At 45.7% G+C, this 23581-nt stretch overlaps 1 protein-coding gene across 3 annotated transcripts in view; it reads left to right on the forward strand.

Moving 5' to 3' along the window:
• Positions 1-8310: 8310 nt before the first annotated feature.
• The window catches only part of BEND4 (BEN domain containing 4), a 31430-nt gene continuing 16159 nt past the window's right edge, over positions 8311-23581 (forward strand). For 2 of the 3 annotated variants that reach the window (XM_082728773.1, XM_082728775.1), the window contains exons 1-3: positions 8359-8957; positions 14655-14792; positions 16290-16856. In XM_082728773.1, the coding sequence (XP_082584899.1) occupies positions 8459-8957; positions 14655-14792; positions 16290-16856 (1204 nt within the window). In that variant the 5' untranslated portion in view covers positions 8359-8458. Of the gene's footprint in view, positions 8958-14654; positions 14793-16289; positions 16857-23581 lie in introns of all 3 variants that reach the window. The other variant, XM_082728774.1, reaches the window with a different exon arrangement.

Genomic DNA, 23581 nt, shown 5'->3' on the forward strand with positions numbered 1-23581 from the left:
ATTCAAGGGTCATTGCTGATCTTCAGGCAACACGTGAAGTTTATTACCAGCTGCCTTTTGAAGACAAAAGAGGAACAAAAAACAAAACTTTCCCTTTTCTTAGCCTAGAAAAGAAATTCCAAAAGCCCAGCTGCCTCGACACTACCGAAGTCAGTTAGAAAATTATCACAATTTTTACAGCAAGAACATATTTCTACTGTTTTTCAGAAATGGGTACTTACAGAAGTTCTGTGAACAATGTGATGTGCTCTGAACAACCAAGGGCATTAGTCAAATCCAGCTTCTTTCTTGGTTGGGGAGATCTGACATAGATTCACTTGTAGAAATACCAGTAAACTCTCTAATGTGTGAAGTCAGAAAACCTCCAGGTGGCATGTCATTGACTCATTCCAGGAACTCTTCATGGAAGCCGGTCCTCCTGTGGTACTCTGGAGGAACAATATTGTCCTGTTGCAGTACAATATTCATACAGAGAAATGGAAGATCCTGCTGACTCTTCTCAGAAACCGAACCCACCACCTGACTCGCTTGTTACCGCATCTCCTCAACTTTCGCTAAATGACTTTTTTCTTGCCACCATTTTCTCTCCTGGCTTTAATATCCAACTTTGTTCTCATGAACTTCTCAGGCTCATACTTCTGTCCAGGGTGCTTTCAGTTCTTTGAGAGAAATATTCTTTTAGAAATTGGCTCAAAGTGAAGAATGGAGAATCAAAGATTAAATTTACTAAGCTTGACAAGGTATATTTGTGCCTTTGATTCAAAAGAAGAAACTTGACTTGAGTTAAATCCTGCAATGGTTTGCTTTGTAACTTTGGGGACATTTCATCAAATCCTTGTTCTTTAGTTCCTTTCACTTTAAGGGAAATAGCCCCAACATCCCCTACCAGTGGAAGGGTCAATGAACAAATGACCTAACCCATTATCCTGACCCAGTTAGACAATGATAGCCAATTCTGGTACTTTTGCTGGAGCCGATGGGAAAGTGGTGCTCTCTTTCCACACAGGTGACCACTGCTGGTGGCCAGGTGAACACTGTGAAGGAAGAGCCTGCCAAAGAACAAAAACACACAATGAAAATCAGAGGTGAGAAATGGAGAGAGGTAGATTCCTAATAACACCATAGAAGCATCCATGCCCGCCCTTCACCAGATATACCACTCATCTTCAAGGTCATGGGAGCCAAAAGCATTTTTTTTTAAATTTTATTTATTTATTTGACAGAGAGAGATTACAAGTAGGCAGAGAGGCAGGCAGAGAAAGAGAGGAGGAAGCAGGCTCCCTGCTGAGCAGAGAGCCCGATGCGGGACTCGATCCCAGGACCCTGAGATCATGGCCTGAGCCGAAGGCAGCAGCTTAACCCACTGAGCCCTCCAGGCGCCCCAGCCAAAAGCATTTTTATGCCTACTCCATTTGCACTGGGTTTCTGTCCCTGGCTACTAAGAGTCCTAATAAACATATGGAATCCAGTTAGCAAGAAAAACAATAATTAGATGAAAGATGACCGTTCTTTTCTAGTCTTTAAAACAATGTGTCCATTCTGAAAAGGTCCTAGAAGCTGTCACAGCAAGGAAAGGGAGGGGACTAGACTCTGAATAGCCCAATGGCCAGCAGCTAGAAGGAGCAAATTTGGGTTCAGGGTAAAGAACACCTTTCCGCTATCCAGAGCTGTATGAAACAGAATGGGCCTCTTCCTAACTATGTTGTGCATATGTCTAACTTTCTTCCAACCTCATTGCCACTGCACCAGCCCTCTCATCTCAGCTCCCATCTTAACTACTACCAGAGCCTCCTAAAGTCATCCGTGCGCTCACCAGATGTTCATCAAACCTCTGTTCTGCACTAGGCACAATTCTAGATGCTGAGGACTCAGTAGGGAGCAGAACGGAAGGACAAAAATCCCTCCCCTCACCCCCCCCCCCGCAAAGGAGTCCCCATTCTGGACAGGGGAAACAAACAACAAATAAGTACGCCATACAACATGGCAGATGGTGCCAGGCCCTAGATGGGAAAGGAGATGGGGACCGTGGGTGGGTAGGCCTGGGTTGCAAGAGAAACAGAGTGAACAGTGAGGTCCTCACCGAAAAAGAGACACTAGAGCCAAGACAGGAAAGAGAGAAGACAGGGAATGATACAGACCTGCAGGGAAAGAACACTTGAAGCAGAAGAAAGATGGAGAGTAGGGTGCCTGGGTGGCTCAGTGGGTTAAAGCGTCTGCCTTCAGCTCAGGTCATGATCCCACAGTGCTGGGATCAAGCCCCACATCTGGCTCTCTGCTCAGCAGGGAGCCTTCTTCCCTCCCCAACCACCCCACCTGCCTGTCTCTCTGCCTACTTGTGATCTCTCTCTGTCAAATAAATAAATAAAATCTTTAAAAAAAAAGATGGAGAGTAAGAATCTGGAGGCAGGACATTAAGGCCTCTTCAAGACCAATGAGGCTGGAGTGGAGTGAAGGGGGGAGAGTAAAAGGAACGAGGTCCAACAGGCAGGGGATGGTTGTAGATCATGAGTACGCAATTGCACAGACTCTGGATTTTACTCTATGGAGGAGAAAGACAATAAAGGGCAGTGGAGAGACATGATTATATTTTAAAAGGGTCACTCGGCTTGGAAAATAGCTTGTCTTCCTGCTGCCAGTCTGATTCTCCACAGTCCATTGTCCATAACGCAGAATGAATCTTTTAAAACATTGTATACTGACCCGGCAATCCACTCCTGGACATTTACTCCTCCCAAAATAAAATTTGCATCCACACAAAAACCTGTGTTTTTTTTTTTTTTTTTTTTTTTTTTTTTAAAGATTTTATTTATTTATTTGACAGAGAGAAATCACAAGTAGATGGAGAGGCAGTCAGAGAGAGAGAGAGAGGGAAGCAGGCTCCCTGCCGAGCAGAGAGCCCGATGCGGGACTCGATCCCAGGACCCCGAGATCATGACCTGAGCCGAAGGCAGCGGCTTAACCCACTGAGCCACCCAGGCGCCCCCAAAAACCTGTGTTTTTTCATGCATTTTCAGGGCAGCCTTGTTTGTAAGAGTCCCAAACTGAAAACAACCAGAATATCCTACCATTGGTGAATGATTAAACAAACTGCGGGACATCCGTAAGGCCTGCGGAATACGACTCAGCAATAAAAAGGAAGAAACTAATGTTACACACAACGTGGATAGATCTCGAGGCCATTTAACTAAATAGCAAATCTCAAAAAATCACATATTGCATGATCTTATTTCTATAACTATAGTTACATAAAATATACCCATTGGAAAAAATGAATGAAGGTACCCAGGACCTTTCTGTATGATCTTTGCAATGTCCTGGAGTGAAGTGAAGGAATTACAAATTCTACAAAACAAGGTTTTTTTTAAAAAAAAGCATTATAGAAAAGAAATTGTCTTTTGGTGAATAACTGTGCATTGTCTCCATATAGCACACCCTTCCAAGTTATCTGATTCTGTTCTTTCATTGTCTTTGAACAACTTTTACAACTTTGAAAGTTTAGATAACTGACAGACATGCAAATTGTCCTGTCTGCACCTCCCCCTGGAAATCCAGTCTGTGCATGGGAAAACCCTTCCCGTGTTCAATTCAACATTCCTTTTTTCCATACCAATTTGTGCTTTTCTGACTTTTCCTTTGAATACTAGGAGGGCATCGAACAAGTTAAATAAAATTGTTAACATCTGTTCTTTCTTTTTTTTTTTTTTTTTTTGCGTACCTAGGAGAGTCGTAATTTTACCTTTCTGAAAATTATCTCTTAAGAACGTCAATCAGGCTGTGCCTCTCCCCAGCTTCATCACTTCCAAGCTTCTCATGGCATTTCAAATGAATGCCAAACATTTCCTGAGGTGTACAAAACACAGCACATGCTGGGCCCACCCTGCCCTGGAGCCACATCTCCTTGCTCTGCCCCTTGTCTGGACACTCCGACTACTCATCCTGGCTTCAGCTCCCGGAGAACATCCAACCTGTTCCTACCCGATGGCTCCTGCACTGATTGCCCTCAGCCCAGAGCGTTCTTCTTGTGGATGGCCCTTTCTCACCAGTAAACACCCAGCTCAAGTGGTCCACCTCAGAGAGGTCTTCTCAAACTATCTTATCAAAAGTAACATCCCCCCGGGCGCCTGGGTGGCTCAGTGGTTAAGCCGCTGCCTTCGGCTCAGGTCATGATCTCAGGGTCCTGGGATCGAGTCCTGCATCGGGCTCTCTGCTCAGCAGGGAGCCTGCTTCCTCCTCTCTCTCTCTCTCTGCCTGCCTCTCTGCCTACTTGTGATCTCTCTCTGTCAAATAAATAAATAAAATCTTAAAAAAAAAAAAAAATAACATCCCCGGGGCATCTGGATGGCTCAGTGGGTTAAAGCCTCTGACTTCAACTCAGGTCATGATCCCAGGGTCCTGGGATCGAGCTCCGCATTGGGCTCTCTGCTCGGCAGGATCATGCAGGGAGCATGATTCCCTTCCTCTGTCTCTCTCAGCCTGCTCCTCTGTCTATTTGTGATCTCTGTCAAATAAATAAATAAATAAATCTAAAAAAAAAAGGTAACATCCCCATCCTATTTTCTATGATAGTTATTTCTACCTGAAATATGATCAATAATAGTATTAAGTATTACATATGTTTTATATGTTGTATTTATTACATTAGTATACTGTTAACTACATGAATATATATGTATAACATATTTACTTATTACATTATGTGAATGTAATATACAGTTTGGTTAGTTTCCAGCTTATTTATTCCCTGCCCACCCCAATTCTATAATAGTAGGATCTTGGGATCTGCTTCTATTATATCCCTCAATGCGTAGAAAGGTACCTAGCACATAGTAGGCACTCAATAAATATCTGTTGAATAAATCCGTGGGTGAGGGGCATCTGGCTGGCTGAGTCGGTAGAGCATGCAATCTTGGGGTCGTGAGTTCAACCCCCAAGGCTGGGCATAGAGCTTATTTCAAAAAAATCAACGAACCAACAAACAAATCCTTGGGTGAATGATGTTTCCAGAAGTAGTGAGGTCCCCAGCACCAGAAGTATTTAGGCATGGTATGTACAACCACTTAGCAATGTCATAGAAAAACTATAGGCGTAGGCTCAGTCACAAGAATAAAAGACCAGGAAGGTCTCTTCTAGTACTATGAGTCTATGAGTCTATGATTCTGTGGCCACTTCACCATCTCTGTCATGCAGTGTGAAAAGCAAAGGAGTATCTTCAGCCCTTTCCCACCAAATGATGGTATGCACACTCTTGTTCCTGCCGCAATATCATCTCAGCATTAAAATGTTGAAGCTAATCAGACATTTAATTTCAAAGTGGAAGGTCATTATCTTGTCACAAAATTTTATTCCAATTACTTTTTTTCTATTATACGAAATGAATTAAAAGTAGCACAAAACATTGGGAGATCAAACAGTCAATCAGAAGCTCATTAAATATCATTGAAATTGGTGCAATAAAAAGCATTTCCCATGGCTGACTTATTATTTAAAAGCTATATTCTGGATGGCTCAAGGAATTGACATGCTGCCAATCAAAAACCACCCTGTCCATAAAGAGCCATTTGGCTTTAAAAAGTTCGCTATTCTTTTGTGTGAGAAGAGTAAATATCTAAGGAGATTTAGAGCCTGGGTATAATTACCATCCTATCAGTCCCCATGAGACCCTAAAGAGAAGATATCAGCAAAGTCACCATATGATAATTTAGACAACAATTTACAGAAAGATGCTTACAAAGTGCTACCAGAGATTTTACAAACACCTCAATACATTACATTTCTGTACAATACTCAGCTAAGTACAATCCCAGGCAGGGATTAACGGTCAGTTACAAGTTTAAAATTGAGTCCAACTCCAAACTTGGAATAAATGCCCATTTTATTTTCTCAAGAGTGTTTATTAAGCACTTCATTTTTCTCTGGCCCCAGATGTAGGTGACTATTAGCATGAGGATCTGTAAATTGATCATTTCCAAATTTCTAATATTTTTCCATTAGGACTCCTGCCCCCCACCTTGCCTTTTAAAGCTAAACCACTAGTTTTATAGAAATGACCACTTTGTGATGTATAAGATGGCAAGTCCTTTTAGTTGGTAAAATATAACAACAGAAGTACTGGTCCCAGTCTCTGAAGATGTAAGTGGTTGGCAAGGATGATAAAAATAAAAATACATAATCATAAGACAAAGCTCTCAGGTACAAGAAATTACTTCTTCAGTAGAAGGATTCAAGAATTTCTCTCCTCTAAGTCACCCCACATAAACACTGCCACTACCCCAAATTTCTTTTCAAACGCCAGGACTTACTGGCAAATTATCTGGGAGTACAGTGGGAGGTAAACATTTCAATGCAAAATTCAGAACTGCTTTATAGAAAAAAAAAAGTGTGGGGAGGTTTGTTATCATTTATTTCCTCCAGTATATCATTCAATTTCAGCTGTCTCACATCTCAGAAGAAGCTCCCCATTTCTCACTTATGTGCCTAAGAAACATCTCTCTGGCATCTCATTCTCTCTCCCTGTCTTTTACCAGCATTTCATTATTTCTTAACTGTCCCTCTCATGCTTGTCTCCCTTTTTCCTAGTGATCCACGTGTCCTCATTTAGCAGTTTTCAGAAGCCAGGGAGAAACGTTGCAAATAATGTTAAATATGATTAATATCTTGAATTCCTTGAAATATGACATGCATGAGTTACAATGAAACCTCTTTTATTTCCCCATGAAATGCTTTTGCATAATGAGAAAGAAAATGTCCTCTATGCCCTAATCAGCTCTGACAGTTCCTGGACTCCCAAATACTTTTATTTATGGCATTATTTATTTCATCTCTAATAAATGGAAGGGGGGGTACCCACAGCATGATCTGAAGAAGCTGCAGGAGAGAGGGAGACCATCCTGGGTGGAGGAGCACAGAAGCTGAACCAGCCAAGAGAGAGAAGGCGTCCAAGGTAAGGGAGATATGGGAAATAAGAGGCCAAGGACCTATACCCCCAGAAGAAAATGGGTCACTTTTCCAAGACTGAAAGGAACCTCCGAAAAGGAATGTAACTTCAGAGTGGAGAGAGGAGGGTCACACATCAAGGAGGAGATGCACTCAGTTTCCTAACCTGGAGAATGAAGACTGACAGGCTGGAAACCAGTTCTGGGAGGGAGTATGCTGGCACCGGCAGGCCTAGGAGATAGAGGGATGATTTGCTCCAAGGAGCCTCTGGGAGAAGCCAGGGCACTCCTCAAGATTTGAAGTCAACTCTACTCCATGGGGATCCTCCTCCAAACCACAGAAGCTCGTCTTTCATTCAATCAATTACTGGAATTGTGTGTCCTCCAGAAACACTGGCCTGATGGCCCCAGATGCAGTGAGAAGCTTGCTGAGTGATAGAGCGGGCCACCCTGGTTCTCACATTTACGTATATATCAAATGACATTGTTGAAAGCATCTAATCACCATCCCAAAGGGAGGTATCGGGTCAGATTTTTCCCTCAATTGCACAGAGTCTACGTGCTATGAGAAGTGAGGATATGAATTCAAATGATCTGGACGCGTGTCTGCACCGGGCCACACACTCCCGAGGTCTGGCTTTGGGCAATTACCTCGCGGGGCCTCTGTTTACTCATCTGTAAAATGGGGTAAATGATTCTGCTACATTCTCTGGGCCCCTACTGGAAATTAATAAAATAATGTAGAAGTCCGAGATCCCGTATGATCCTAAGCTCCTGTGATCTGCAGGAGCTCAAAGGTCAAGCGCTGGGTGTGGGCGGACCCCGAGAGGCGCATAACGAGAAGCGATCCTAGGTCAAATCCTTCAAGATGTTCTTTTCAAAAGGTCGGGGGAGGATTTCCCGAGGGGTAGAACTGGCTGCAGTACCTTCCCAAAGCACACACACCCCACTCCAACTACTCCCAGCCCCTCTGTGCAACCCCGAGAGTTTGGGGTCACGTAGGGGGCGCCAGGAGCTCGTTTCCGAAGCTGAACCCCGCCCGCAGCGGCAAAACCTCCAAGTCCGCACCTGGGGCTCCAAAGTCTCGCGCTGGCCGGGACCTGGCCCTGTTTATCCGCGCGCCCTCGGGATCCGGCTCTTCCCTTCCCTCCCCCCCGTCGGAGGCGCACACCCGGCGCGCGGACCCCACGGGCGGCGGCGGCGGCGCCAGGCCCCGCCCCCGCCCCCATTATCATTAGCAGATATTACCCTAAACACTTGCTCTTTACCTCCTTTCTCCCTCCAGGCATTGGCGAGGCGGCCTGTCAATCAGCGCTCGGGCGGCAGCCCCCCGCGCGGGGGCTCAGCGATGCCAGCCTCAGCGACAGGCGGCAGTGGCGGCGGCGGCGGCGGCCCAGGCACAGGCACACACCCTCCCACACGCGCGCACTCGGGCAGAGCCGGCGGGCGGGAGGCGGAGGCACCCTCGGAGCCCGGCGCCCGGCGGGGAGGGGGCGTGCGACCGGGGACCGGCCCCGAGGCGCAGGATGGAGGAGGAGATGCAGCCGGCGGAGGAGGGGCCCAGCGTCCCCAAAATCTACAAGCAGCGCAGCCCCTACAGCGTCCTCAAGACGTTCCCCAGCAAGAGACCGGCGCTGGCCAAGCGCTACGACAGACCCACCCTGGTGGAGCTGCCGCACGTCCGGCCGCCGCCGCCCCCGCCGCCCTTCGCGCCGCACGCCGCCGTCTCCATCAGCAGCAGCGAGCCGCCGCCGCCGCCGCCGCAGCCGCCGCAGCAGTTCCAGGCGCAGAGCTCCTACCCCCCCGGGCCCGGCCGGGCCGCCGCCGCCGCCTCGTCGTCGTCTCCATCCTGCACGCCCGCCGCGTCCCAGGGCCACCTGAGGACTCCGGCGCCGCCGCCGGCGGCCCCCGCCGCCTCCTCATCCTCGTCCTTCGCCGCCGTCGTCAGGTATGGCCCGGGCCCGGCGGCCGCCACGGGCAGCAGCAGCGCGGGCAGCGACGGCGCCAGCCTGGAGCTCAGTGCAGGTACCGACCAACTCCTGGGCGCAACTTTCCTTCCCGCCCGGCCGCGGGGAGGGGTGGGGGCCCGGGCACCAGAAGCTGGGCATGGCGGACGCCGTTTCGCGCGCGCCGGGCCCGGCGGGAGGGGCGCGACGGGAGCCGGGCGAGCGCAGTCCCGGCTGAGAGAGAGTCGGGGCGTCGGAGCGCAGCCCCGAGGCCTCCGTGCACCGGCGGCAACTTCTAGAGGATTCCGCGCCGCCGCGTGCGGAGCTTCCGACGGCGCGCGCGCCTCCTAACAGGTGGCTCCGCGCTGGGATCCGGCGTGGCTCCCAGGATGCGGGACGGTGGCGGTCCGCGGCCCGGCTCCCTCGGGGGAGGGGTCGGGGAGGCAGCCTCGCCGCCGAGGTCGCGCGCCGGACACCCCAGGGTGGCGGCCGCGGCCGCTCGGGGCGAGGCAGGCGCTGCTCGCGCGGCGCTCGGGGACGCCCTCCCTTTACCCTCGGCGGCTGCACTTTTTCCTTCCACTTTTCCTGTACCTCTCTTCTCCGCTGTTTTTTCCTTGTCTTTCTCCTTCCTTACCTTCCGATCCTCTTTTTCACCACCTCTTTGATGTACTCTTACTCTGCCGCGGTCCACTCGGCTGCCTCTGGGGCTCCCTTTTTCTTCTTCTGTGCGCTTGTGTTTCCCGTGCGCGCGCGGTCCCTGCTCGGCGGCCCTCTTTCCCTACCCGCCCCGGAGTCCCGGCCGGTGGGGGCAAGAGAGCGGGCTCCCCTGCAGCGGCCAGGCGGCTGGACCTGGCGCTGGGCGCTGGCCCCTGTGGCGGACTTTACGGAGAGGGACGTCTCGCCCCTCCCCCCAAGCCCAGGGACACCCCTCCCCGGGGCGCTTGGGACCCGTCGTCCAAGCCCCCCCCACCCCAAGCCGGGAGTGATGGGGCTGCAAGGCGCCTCCGGGGCATCTGGGCCCCAGCTCTGACGAAATGCCTGGTGGGGAGCACCCCCAGGGCACGAGGTTCCTCTCCGCCGGGAGCCTGCAGGAGGGCCCCTCCGAAAAGCCTGCTCTCCTTCGGGTGAGGCTCCGGGGAGGTGGGCTGGTAGAAAGGCCATAGCCTGGGGCCTGCACCCAAGGGCACTCTGCGGTCCCTCGGGGCGCAGAGCCTCGTTTAGCTCGCTCCTGAGAACGAAAAGTTCCTGCTCTGGGCCTTGTATGGCATTTTAGAGCCCTCCAAATTTGGCATATCGGTGGATCCAAGGCTTTTGTCCTGATGAAAATATGAGCATTGTCTCTAAATGAGTTATAGATGCCTGAGCTAATGTTCTGTTGTTTGTCAATATTTTGACGCATGAAGGATTGGTTTTGAGAAAGAAAATCTAATTACAGGTAATAGTGAAGACTTGTTCTGTCACATCTCTCACCGATTTGGAGATGTTTGACGGCTTCGAGTGGGGTTCTTATGTAGGGGTTCTTATTGTCTGTGGCTTGGTTTGTTGTTGGGTTTTTTTTCCCCCAGTTGGTTTTGACCTGATATTGTGTTGTGTTTTTATGTTATTGTTAGCCTACCCACCCACTTCCATTTTGTCCCTTATTACTCTTTTGCATTCTCCCCTTTGAGTAAGGTTTGTGTTTTCTCTCTCTCTCGATTTGGACTCTTCTCTTCATTCGTGCCCATCTTTATTCCCTTGTTCTGCTTTATCTTTGTTTTATATGGTGTTTGGGTTCTTTTCCCCTTTTCTATGTTTTGCCTATCCCTTTGCATAACCTTAGTTCCACCACGTTCGGGGGGGGGGGGGGGGCTTCCCCCCCTCCCCCCTTTTTATCTGCCTGCGAAGTCTTTAATCAACCTTTTGCTTCCTTTTATACACTCTAAATCTGCCCCCTCGTTTCCATTTTTCAGCCATAGTTTTAACCCCGCTTTTTCCTGCATTTCTCTTTTCTACACCAGCCACTTGCTGTCCTTTTCCATGCTCCTTCCTGCTCTGACAGTGTCCTTGCTGTCTTCTATTCACAAGGAGTTTGTTTTTCCTTTTCACCTTGTTGTAAATGTTCTCTTTCAGCATTTCTTCCTAGTTAATTTTGTCCTGGTTAATTTTGCCAGGTGGACATCACAACATCATTGCGTCTAAAAGAGTGAACGGGGGCTTTGTCTGATGTCCCATCAAACTCCCTATATTTTTTATTTCCTTTTATTCTCAAGGCTGCTGTTGCTGCTCCTTTTTTTTCTTAAGGTCATAGAGAGGTAAGCTTGATAGCACCAAGTACAGGATGCCATGTGCTTGTTGGAAAGATGGGAACTGGATGGTGGGTTTCTTCCATGCAGTGAGGAAAATGGTCTGGCAGGGGGAAAAAAAAAGCCATGGTACTAGACATCATGAATTATGGTCCTAATATTAATCATTGATGGACAAAGCCATCTCTTAACAGGCACAGAGATGTGAGTGGCCATCAGAGGGACAGTCACCTGAAGAGCTGATTGGCTCTTTGTGGAACTAGTGCTTCCACTTTGAACCAATGAGCATGCGTGCAGAGACAGACACCATTTAAGCATACTGGAGAGGGGGCTGGGGAGGTGGTAAGTTGCTTGTTGCACCCTCACAAAAGTGTTCTGCAGCCTCTCCAGCTAGCTGGTAAACGGAAAATAGTCAAGACGTCCATGTGATAAATCAAGTCAGAGATAGAAGAGAGATAGCTGAGTGTCCAGAGTAAATGCAGGGAAAAGATGAAAAGGTTGAAGTGAATCTTATTTGCCATTAAGAGCCATAAACCATTGAGAGGAGAAATATGTGATTAAAAATAGATTTTTCAGCATTCTTATAAAATCTCATGAAGAGTATAATTTTCCTTAAAAGGGGTAATATACCATGGTTTTAAGAGCATATTTTTCCTCTGTGGGAGGCTTAGAGTTAAAACCCACGTAGATCTTGATATGCAGCCTAAATTTGGCATCAGGAAATGGGAAATTGCATCTTTAAGCAGAGTACAATCAAAAATGAATTACAATAAATCCTATATAATTGCATAGGTCATTCTCTTTAATGAGATTTTATTAACCTGACTGTCAAGCTTTTGAGTCAGGCAGATATTTTATCTTCTTCAACTGATAAAAGTGTCAGCTATAAACCACCATATAAATATTCATAAATCTACACATCTGTGGCAGCCTATCAGCATCATTCTTTTGGACATTAAAAGCATTCTAATTACTTTCTGTCTAGCAGAGCTGAAATGCTGCCTGTTATAGTATGTGCTTGGCAGGCATGATTGCTTTTGTTTGCCATCACAAATAGCAGCATCCTATTTTATATACCGATGGTCCAGAAAATATTCAGGGATTGACTGAGCAGGATGAATATTAGGAAGCACCATCTGGTTTTGATAGCACCGAGTATATTAACTCATCTGTTAATTTTTGACACATCATTGATTTATTTATTTAGAAAAATTGCATCCTGTTTTGCTGTGTTGATGTTTGCCATTATGAAAAAAAATTGGATGGCCTTTTTTTTAAAAGACATAGTTCATTGATTTAAGACAAGGGTGATGCTCCCAAAGATGCTTTCATTTTCTAACTTCTATTTTCTATGCCATGAAGTCCTCTCTTCAGAAGTTATATTAATGTTTTAAGGAAATCATCTATTTTGAACTAGCTGGAAATCCTTTTGGTAGATAAAACGTATGGATACGTGATAGTAGATCACAAAATTTTTTTTCTGCTTCTGCATTTTTCATATTAATATATTTCACCCTTCGCTGGGCTAAAATCAAAAGGTTACCGCTAATCTCGACGACTGTGATCTCCTTCATGGTAACAGAATACTCTTGGGTATAGGCTGTGATGGACAAATTCCATTCAAGGCTTTACTTACAAAGAAGGACATTCAAAAAGGCGCCTGGGTTTGATTGCTGAGTTCCCATCCCTTATTCACTTATCAGATTTAGGATGGATTAAACCACTTAAAATTTAGAAGAATTTCTAGAAATGAATTTTTTAATTAAAAAAATAATCACGGGTTCAGATTTTGGAATCAGACTAGGCACAATTTGCAACATGATATTATCCCAACAGATTGCACAGCAGAGCAAAATAAATTATAAGTGGTCACTTTACAGTGCTTCATGACTGTGATTTATTAACATTTTGCAGTGTTTACTTTTAGAGAACTTAGGAATAAAGTAGGTAGTGTTAAAGCCCCTTTGTAAACTGTTGACTTTGTGTACTTCCTTGCCATTGCTTGCGTGGAGCATTCTGTAACTAGGGGGGGAAAGCAGTTAAAAAAAAATTCAAAATACATGTTCACACTTCGCTCAATTAAGAATCATGGGTCAGTGACCATTCGATTGTGTTCATATGAAAACAGAACTTTTCTCCATTTCTTAGCGTAATGGGCATTGCACAGTACTTGCATTTCTAATTATATTCTGTCTGGAAAGCTAAAGTATTGCTGGCTGCAATATGGAGTAAGTAGAAAAATGTGCTGTTTTCTGCCAAGTGTAATAGTAATATTTTTCATCATATTCTTCCACGTATTGATGTGAAAACACTATTTCAATGTTTTAAGTTACTAAAAAGAAGAGAAATTCAACTTTAAGGCTTACAGTTGCTATTTTTGCATCTGTCAGTTCTCAGAACAAATTCAGAATGAAGCATTTTTTTAAAACTGAAGGCAAGAACTGTTTTATGGTTGTAGCTACTCTCTGATATTCTGATCGCATTTTAATACATTATCTTCATAATGTAGCATATTACATAATGATTTTTTCTCAGCATATTACAAGTTTATCCTTCAATTAAAAAAACAAATCATGCTTATCCCCAAGTCAGAGTTTTTTTCCCCTTAAAATGTATACCCTAATGTGATTTATCAATATGATGAAAGCTACTGAGTGTGCCTTAGGACATGGAACAAATATATTCAAGCAATTCTTTATAGGCACTTCTATTTTAGCCTTTCTTTTCATATTTTGCTCCTTTCATCAAGGTTATGTTAGAAGTGTATAGGATGTAAATCATTTGGGACTGTGCTGATTAAAATGCAAACAGTAAATACAACTTCAGGTCTGGAATGGGATTATAGGATTAAAATGAATGGAAACTGCTAGTGTGCTAGAATTGAAAATTCCCAATCAATATCGTCCTTTGATTTTTACTAATAAAAGAACAAAAACCTGGAAGTGAAGATGAGAATGCAACATCATCTTAAGTCATCCCTCTTGTATGGTTCAACCATTTACTTTATTTGGTTTGGGTCAATGTAAAGAAACAACACCCACATATCTGAGGTCTTCCCCTATTACTTTTTGGTTTAAATCGTGAGCACAGTTCTTCCCTTCCACCTGGCAGGGCGCAGAGGCATCAGTTCCAGCAAACATGCTGCCCATATCCACATCCCTTTTTCTCCCAGAAAGCGAGTGGACTTTATCCTTGCTGCTGCTTCAGTGAAGTTCCCAGCACATCAATCAGTTCTAGCCTGAAACTGTACCTGACATCTGGTTCTTTCTTCAGGACTCAAAAATCATTGTGTAAAAAAACAGACCTTTACCTAATATTTGTGGGATTTAGGACAAGAGTGCAAATTCAGGCCTCCATACCATATATCTAAATAATTAACTAACTGTTAAATAAAATATGTTCCATCCACCTATCCTGATAAATACACCTTCTTAATGACCAGATTTGACTTTGGAGTTTTCAGCCAGCCCATGGCCTTCTCTCCCCACCCCCAGCTTCATCTTCCACTAGGAGGAACCTCACATACACAGGAATGGATGCCCCAGTCCAAACTTCCAGGCTCTGGCACCATGGTCTGTCTTTGGGAGAATGGCTCAGGGAGGAGTCCAACACAGGCCCTCGAAGCAGTTTGAGTAAGGAATTCCTGGATCTTGGGTACCTCACCATGGGGAGAGGGTGGGATGGAGGAGGACGGTTAGGGTACGGATCCCCCTGCCTGTGTCTAAGGGTAGTATTGGTCCTAAGAGTGGGAAAGCTCTGGGCCGGGAAGAAAACAGCCTTGTGGACTCGCAGCCTGCCCAGAGTGCTCTAGCCACCCCAGCCAAGGCTATGAGAAATGCTCTAAAGTAAGACCTATTCGTTTACAAGAGGCCCTGCATATAGTCAGTATATACTTTGCTGTCCCCAGAGAAGCCCTTAAACATCTCACCATTTTTCATTTTTCAAGTTTATTCTGCCCCCAAATACAGCTGATCAACATGGTCAGAGACAGCAAGTAGCTAGTTAAATTTCTATCATAAATAGTTGCTGGCATCTCAGATCTGCAGTATTTTGTGGCCATTATCCTGGGGAGGGAGGAGAGGAGAGGAGAGGTGTCCGCCACCTCCACGTAAGCCTTAGAGAGCATCGCTCTGTTTTTATAAGTAGTCCATTCTGGGAGGTGGTCTGGAAAGAAGAGAACGTACCTTGTGACATTTGCATTTGGGGTAAATTTTCAAGACCCTCAGACAACACGAAAACATGTTTTCACGGTTTGAGGGGGTTTTGCTTGTTTTTCTAAACTGATTGCTTTCCACTTGGTTTTTAGTTTTCATTGACTGACAATTCATATGCTTTTGAATACGTTTCTGTGAACTAACCATCACTCTCGACACATGCCATTTTAAGAGACTTGACAATCTAATGGAAGAGGCTCTAAGGAGAGACACTGCTGCTTTCCGCATGATACTGACACAGATTGGCCTAAACATGGGCCCTGACGAGAAATCCAAGTTCACAGATAAATGACAAGAAAGCGTAGTGAACACAGATGTTGGCTAACACGGTTTTGCTTTCGGGCTTGTCATCGTTTGCCTTATAGGCCACTCTTTGTTTTACCTTAGATGTCTAGTGAGCTCTTCAAAAGGACTTATCTTTCTTCTCCAGTTTGCATCTGGGAGCAACGTACTCTCGGCAGGGACCGTATCAGCTGATTAATAGCAAGGGCATGAGGGCACTCCAGAAATAGAAGTAATGATTGCTGTAAGCCCTCCTATCAATGAGGAATTGAGTCGGCAGTGACTGGCTCGATTCATTAGAGTAAGGATATTAATGAAGCCAAAGTTGTGGGTTCAGACCTGTGCAGGCCAGTTAATGCCACAGCGATGGAAATCTCTATGTGGTGCCCAAAGACACAGTCTTGCCATTTCCCGGAGGGAGGGGGTGGGGAAAACTCTTCAGGCACCCCTCTGGTTGCAGAATGACAGAAAGCTAATGCATCCTATCTCGTCCCCTTAGTTTGGGATGGAAAGTAGAAATACATATTTTTAACATTTTTGAATGGTATGCTCAACGCTGAGGCCCTCACTTACCTACCCCCTTCCCCTTGTCTTTGGCTATCCGTCTCTGATGTGTCTTTTCATGTGTTTCAGAGAGTCGAATGATCTTGGATGCCTTTGCCCAGCAATGCAGTCGAGTTCTTAGTCTCTTAAATTGTGGAGGAAAGCTTCTGGACTCCAACCATTCCCAATCCATGATTTCTTGTGTAAAGCAGGAAGGCTCGAGTTATACCGAAAGACAGGAGCAGTGTCCCATCGGGAAAGGGGTCCACAGTCAGACCTCTGATAACGTAGATGTAGACATGCAATATATGCAAAGGAAACAACAGACTTCTGCCTTTTTAAGGGTTTTCACTGACTCCCTACAAAATTACCTGCTCTCAGGGAGTTTCCCGACTCCAAACACCTCATCGGTCAGTGAGTACGGCCATCTGGCCGACGTGGATCCTCTGTCAACCTCCCCCGTGCACACACTAGGTGGCTGGACCTCCCCGGCGACCTCCGAATCCCACGGTCACCCATCTTCTTCCACACTGCCAGAAGAGGAGGAAGAGGAGGAAGAGGAAGGCTACTGTCCGAGGTGCCAGGAGCTGGAGCAGGAGGTTATTTCCCTGCAACAAGAAAATGAAGAGCTCAGACGGAAATTGGAGAGCATCCCAGGTACCGTGCCATTTTCCTTGCAAGCCACCTGCAGATCCTTCCTTTCCGTTGTCTCAGCTCTGTGTGTGTGTGTGTGTGTGCGTGCACGTGCGTGTGAGCATGTGTAAGTATTTTTCAGTTTGGCGAGCAAGGGACAAAAGTTGGGAAAAACAGGCACGTGCACGGGGTGGCCTTTCACCTTCCAGTGCCAAATGGAAATTTCAGGATGAACTCCCAGCCGTGTCCTATCTATGTTTAAGTCAGTTGTAGGCCTGGAGACCACTGTCCTGTTCAAAGATGTCTCTAACCATGTAAAAATGATTCCAGACTTGATGGGAGAATCCAGTAGGCCAAGTGCCATGAGCCTGGGTTTTCATTAAAAAAAGTGTTCCTCTCTTTTACAAGCAGCTTTTGTATTTTTAAAGACTTTGTTATATGTGTTTTATTAGTAGTAGAGAGTAAAGTGGAATGTTGCTTTCAGAGGGGGGGATGTGAGTAGAACTAAACAAGTGGTCTCTTCTGTTCCGTTAATTTCTTGTCACTCTTGTTAGGTTTCAACAGGCATAGTCTCTTTTTAGCATGCAGGCTCCTCCTTAAAGTTAATAAGCAACTGTAAACTGAAAAGAAGAGATTAAAGACAGACCAGTAATTAAGCTGATCCCACACTATTTGTGCCCCCTGGCGAAGCAGGCATTTCCTGCCTCTTAGAGACACTAGATTTGTGCAGTAGTAAAGTCATTTTTATGGCAAGATCTTCTCTGGGCTGCAAAGCCTTTTTTTTTTTTTTTTTTTTTTTTTTGGTTTTTAAAAAGCGACCGATTTTGCTTATGTCTTTGAATTCATTTCCTACATGTCTGTGACTTACAAAAGATGGTAAGATCATTAGCTAGAACGGTAACTTCAAACCCTTTCCTTCATGCAGCCCATTGATAAAAATTTTTGAACATATATCCACCAGTGGACACATTTATTGGTTAATTACATACATGTCCTACTTCTACTAATATAGTGTGTTCAAAATAGGATGTATATAACACATTAAAATTTTTACATTAAAGTTTTTAAGGCTGATACATAAATGTAAATAGAAAGTTTGTTCTTTTCCTGACTCAGTGTCTTTGAACCACCCAGTTTGGCAGCTGACTTAAAAAGAAGGAAATAGGGGCGCCTGGGTGGCTCAGTGTGTTAAGCCACTGCCTTCGGCTCAGGTCATGATCTCAGGGTCCTGGGATCGAGTCCCGCGTCGGGCTCTCTGTTCAGCAGGGAGCCTGCTTCCCTTCCTCTCTCTCTGCCTACCTCTCTGCCTACTTGTGATCTCTCTCTGTCAAATAAATAAATAAAAAATCTTAAAAAATAAAATAAAAAAAAAAAAAAAAGAAGGAAATAGTGAAGACTACCTTCTTGATTATTAGTACACGTGCAAAACAAAAACAAAAGCAAGCGTTAAGAATTGTCAGATCAGATATTTATTTTCCTTCCATCCCTTGATTTAAAAGCTTTCCCAAATGGACCAGAGTTTTGGTTCAGAATATGTCGGAATTAGATTTAGTGCAGTTGTATTGTGGGGGAGAAGGAAGAGGTGAAGTTAACCCTTTCTCTCCCTTTGCACTTGAGCCCTGGGGTTAGATAAAAGGTCAGTCTTCCCTTGCCAGGCAGACAGCGACCACAGGAGACATGGGTCGAACTCAGTGCAGTGGCCACAGAACTCCACGGAGTTCGCCCAGATCCAAGAGAGGGGGCCGGAGCTTACACGCTGTGGGAGTTTACAGCTCTCAGAATTCCACAAATTATGGTTCATTAACTTGGAGTTTTATCCCCAAAGGAGTATTTTCCATCTTGCTCCCCATCGTTCCTCTTTCCCTGGGGGAGAAAATAGTGTCCTGGAGATCAGTGAATTCTAGATCCTCACATCAGCCATCCAGAACTGTGGCTAAGAGTTTAACCGTGCAAGGACAGGTAATAGAATTGTCCAGAGTGGTGATGTCTAATTCCCAGTCCTGAAAGCTCGTCCTCAGCAAATACCAAGTAAATTTGCGATTTATCCTCCTCCCATTTATCTGTACCAGGGGAAAAGTCTGTCATGGATAACTCCTTGCTGAGCTGCCACTAATCACTGTCTCTGTTTCCCCGAAAGATGAAGATGCTGCAGTTTCTTGAGCTTTCTAGGTGGTCCAATATTGAACGATACTTGTTGAAATTGGGCTGTGGTCACCACTGTTAGGGTAAACAGTCCAGCCCTGTTGAAAGCTCCCTCCTTAAACTTGAGTCAAAAGCCATTTCACGTGGAGAACTGTGATTTCAGTAAATAATCCATACTGAAACCCAGCTAAATGAATGAAAATCAGTCTGTCTGGGTGCCTGGGTGGCTCAGTGGGCTAAGTGTCTGCCTTCAGCTCAGGGTCTCGGGATCAAGCCCCGAATCAGACTCCCTGCTCCGTGGAGAGCCTGCTTCTCTCTCTCTCACTGCCCCTTTCCCCACTCGTGCTCTCTCAGTCTCTCTCCCTCAAATAAAATCTTTATGAAAAAAGAAAAAACACTGAGGAGGGTATGTGCTATGGTGAGTGCCGTGAAGTGTGTAAACCTGGCGATTCACAGACCTGTACCCCTGGGGCTAAAATACATTATATGTTTATTAAAAAATTAAAAATAAGCTAAAAAAGAAAAAAAATCTGTCAGTTATGAATAGAAAAAAAGTAGCATAAAATTCAAGAAAAATTTACTTATTTAAGGAGTACACGGGTGGCTCAGTCAGTAAAGCCTCTGACTCTTGATTTTGGCTCAGGTCATAATCTCAGGGTCGTGAGATCGACCCCTATGTCAGGCTCCAGTTGCTTGAGATTCTCTCTCTCCCTCTGTCCCTCCTTTCCTTCCCTTCCCTGTGCGCACACACGCTCTCACTCTCTCTTTAAAAAAAAAAAAAAGATTACTTAACTCATGTACTCATTACATAGGGACGCCTTAGCATTGGACATCCAAACATGTTGCTTACAACGAAAACCTGAAGCAAAGGCATCACTGCCCCCTTCCCCATACTGCTCAACCTCCGTCTTTGGCTAAACAACAGACCAGATTGTGGGTGATCACCTACGAGTCCACCTTTCACTCCATTAGCTATGAATTTGGGGGAAGGGGACTGTTATAGACAGCCATTTGAAGAAAAGTGTAGCAAGTAATAAAGTAGATAAAGTAGTGAAAAAGAGAAGTTCAAAGTAAAAAGTTATCTGGTTTTATACGTAACAGGAGTGCTTTGCAAGCAGTAGTTCTCCTGGATAATTTGGGATGCATTTTCTCTGATCGTTGTCAGGGTTTCCCAGCGGTTCCAGTAGGCCTCTGTTGTTCTAAAAGCCAGAGCATTCCCAGGGGAGGACCGGGGACCTGGGACCTTCCCGTAGTAGAAACCACCCGTGTGTTGTGAAATGGCTCTCCTTATAGCCAAGCAGGATGGATGAGTACAAAGGAGAAAGTGGCATTCAGAGGAAATAGGGTTAAAAAGAAGATAGGGACGCCTGCCCCAGGTCAGAGCTAGGACACTGATTTTAGTCCCTTCTCGGCTGCTCCCAAGTTGTGCTGTTGAATGACTTTGAGATTCCTGGTTTCTTAATTTTTGATTTTTTTCCTGAAATAAGCATTCATGCCTGGCAGCAGTTCTGGAAGTGGGACTTCAAGTGAGCCTATTGGAATATAGAGGGAAATTAGCTCCCTGGGCAGCTATGAAAGGGGACAGGAACGTGCAGACCTTACCGAGAAGAAAGAGGTTGGGGAAGGTGCTCTTCCCCCACCACCTGACCGGGCCTGGGTTGCTGTATCCTGTGTCAAGGAGTCAGCAAAGACTTGTTGATTGTCAACCACATACAAGCAAGGGCTCCTGGAGAAGAGTCGTGTGACTTGCCGATGTGGGCAGTTAAATATTGTCTCCTCAGGGAGGAGCCTCAGCCCCAACCTTCGGTGTTACATTATGACACCAGAAGTGAGAGAGTCCGTTGAAAAATTTTTTTAGAAAAAAGTGAAGGTAAGTTAAAAGCAAAAAGGCCACAGGGACACTGGTGTGGCTTGGTCAGTTAAGTGTCTACATTTGGCTCAGGTTGTGATCTCAGGGTCCTGGGATGGAGTCCCACATTGGTTCCTACTCAGTTGGTTCCTGCTTTCCCTCTCTCTCTCTCTCTCTCCCTCTCCCTCTGCCCCTCCCCCTGCTTGTACCCTTCTTGTGTTCTCTCTGTCCCTCTCTCTCTCTCGCTGTCAAATAAATAAAATTTAAAAAAAAAAAAAAGTAAAAAGCCACAGAAGGAAATGATATTTGGATCAGGAATACGAAAAGCTGAGACATTATTGAAAGAAGGAAGATGTTGGGGAACTGTCTTCCCAGAGAAGGTGGCAGGTTAGGGCCAGCGCCCTGGTTTAGAAAGCTTGTGGTCAGCACGGGGTGAGAGAGCTCCCAAGGGAGGGTGGATGTAAAATCCCGTACCTCATCTAAGACCCCACTGAATGCAAGATGCAACAGCATTCTGTATTCCACTAAAAAGGAAAAAAAACACGCTGCAAATCATAATTGCCCCTTAGAATTCTCTTTGAACAAGCAAATATGAAAAAATGTGGGTCTTAGAATCATAAAATGTGGTAATTTTAGAAAATAACTTCCAAAGTAAAATAATTACGACATGTTAAAAATACCTTGAGACGTTCTAAGTGCCAAATATACAGAAATATACTACTGACATCATTAAAGGACTTCCTACTTTTTAAAAAGCACATTTAGGATTATCTTAATTTATCTTTACCTCTCCCAACAAATACTAATTTTCCCACTTGATGGACAAAGAGGTTGAAATCAGGACAGGCAAAGCCTGGGGCAGAGCTAGAGTTATAATCCAAGCCTTTTGACTCTAGATGTAGTTTATTACCCTTTTCACCCGAAAAATACAGTTTGCACAGTTCATTGTAGTTACTTTCTATAAAGTCACTATCGACACTGAATTAGCGAATCCTGAAGCGTTACCCCTCGGGGAAATACGGAGCTGGGTTTCTGAGGACCTCTGGTCACATTTTTTTCAACAGATCGATGCATATTTATGTATGTTTTTGTTTAAAGAGACTAATTTAATAGCGTTGTCGGAATAACACAACTCAAAGCCAGCCGCACTGTATCCTGCTGTGAATGAGGCTTACCAAACCCATGCTTTCTCCCTGAGGCTCATCGCAGCCTTCCTGCACACGGGAGCACCAGACAGCCCTCCAGCTCTGCGCTCAGGGTCCCGTTTAAATGGCGAGCCCACCAACGAAAAGCCCACAAATATGAAAAACGTGGCACACGGAGAGATTATTTGCTACAGCGCCAAGAGCTGAAACAGGCAGAGAGTTCCCTTGTCCGACCTCAGCTGGGAGAGAGCGCATCGGGCTGCCGGGGTTTTCGGTGACCCGCAGGTGTCTGCCAGAGCCCCACGTGCGTGCGTGGGCACGACGCTTACAAATGCATGGTAGCAAGCTGGCCAGCTGGAAAGCGTGGATCATGAGGATGGACTACTAACTTGAGGGTACAAACCAGAAAACTCACCTTGGATTAGGCAGCTCTGATCCTATTAGTCCACAGTGGTCATTTCCTAAGAAGATTTTAAAAAGATAAATCAGGAATGCCAGGTTTTTGGATAACTAATTTTGCAACAGCTAAATCCTGGAGTGAAAGCAGCTTGGCCATGCCAGGGCCCTCTCTCCAGCCTCCCCGCTCACACGCGTCCACGAGGGCTTGTGCAGAAACATTCAGGGCGGCTTCAGGTCCGCAGAAGCGTGGGGATTCTAAGGAGAAGAAAAACCCAGGAGTGTATACTGAGTAAGAACCTGGAGCAAATGATAGGAACAGAGGAGTACAGGATTGAGTTCTCTTCATTAGAAATCAGTATTAATCATTACAACTCTTGCTAGGGCCGTGAGATGGAGGGAGACAGAGCGATGTGTGGGGAAAGAGAATGGGTTTGGAGTCAAACCTGGGTTTGGATTTCTGCTGTTTGCTCCCTATGGTTCTTGGCAACTCCCTTAACTGTTCTGAGCCTCAGTTTCTTCTGTACAGTGAGGTTAATAATACTGTTGGAACGTTGGAAGTATTACCTTTACTAACTAGCAAATGAGGGTCTCCCAGATCTGCCAGTAAGTTCAACAAACAGCAACTTTAAGGGAGTGAGAGAAACTGTCCTGCACCCAGTAATACAGAAATCTTAAGTGGTATCCTTCGATTTTAAGTAGTAGTCTTACCGTGTGAAGAGGTCAGCACGCAGCCAGTTACCCAGGTTAGCAACTTCAGATGCACCTGTCACACTTAATGTCACGTCAGCCTCCTTCTGGACTCCGCCTCTCAGATGCCCATCACTTTGGGTTCCTCCTCTCCCCACTCTTCATCCGGGCCTATCTCAGCACGGACACGTGCAATAGCCACTCACCTCTTCCCAGACTCTGGTGTCTCCCCTGCTAAAAAGCCCCAGATCATCCGTGGCTGACAAGCCTCTACAGGTTTCACACGGTCTGTAAATTCCAGCACCCATTATGACACCTGGGGACCTTCGCTTCATGATTCTTTTCCTGTCCCTTTTTGGGGACTTGACTCCCAGTTCCCACCGTATGCCAAGCATTCCAACCCCAGTGGACAACTGGGGATTCCTGAGCAGCCTGACACTGGCTTCTGGTCTTTTACTCTTGCTGTTCCTCCCAGCTCAAGGACATATTCTCCTTCTCTCCACTTGAAAAACTCCTACTCATCCTTC

Source organism: Mustela nivalis, assembly GCF_964662115.1.
Source record: "Mustela nivalis genome assembly, chromosome: 4".
Classification (NCBI taxonomy): domain Eukaryota; kingdom Metazoa; phylum Chordata; class Mammalia; order Carnivora; family Mustelidae; genus Mustela; species Mustela nivalis.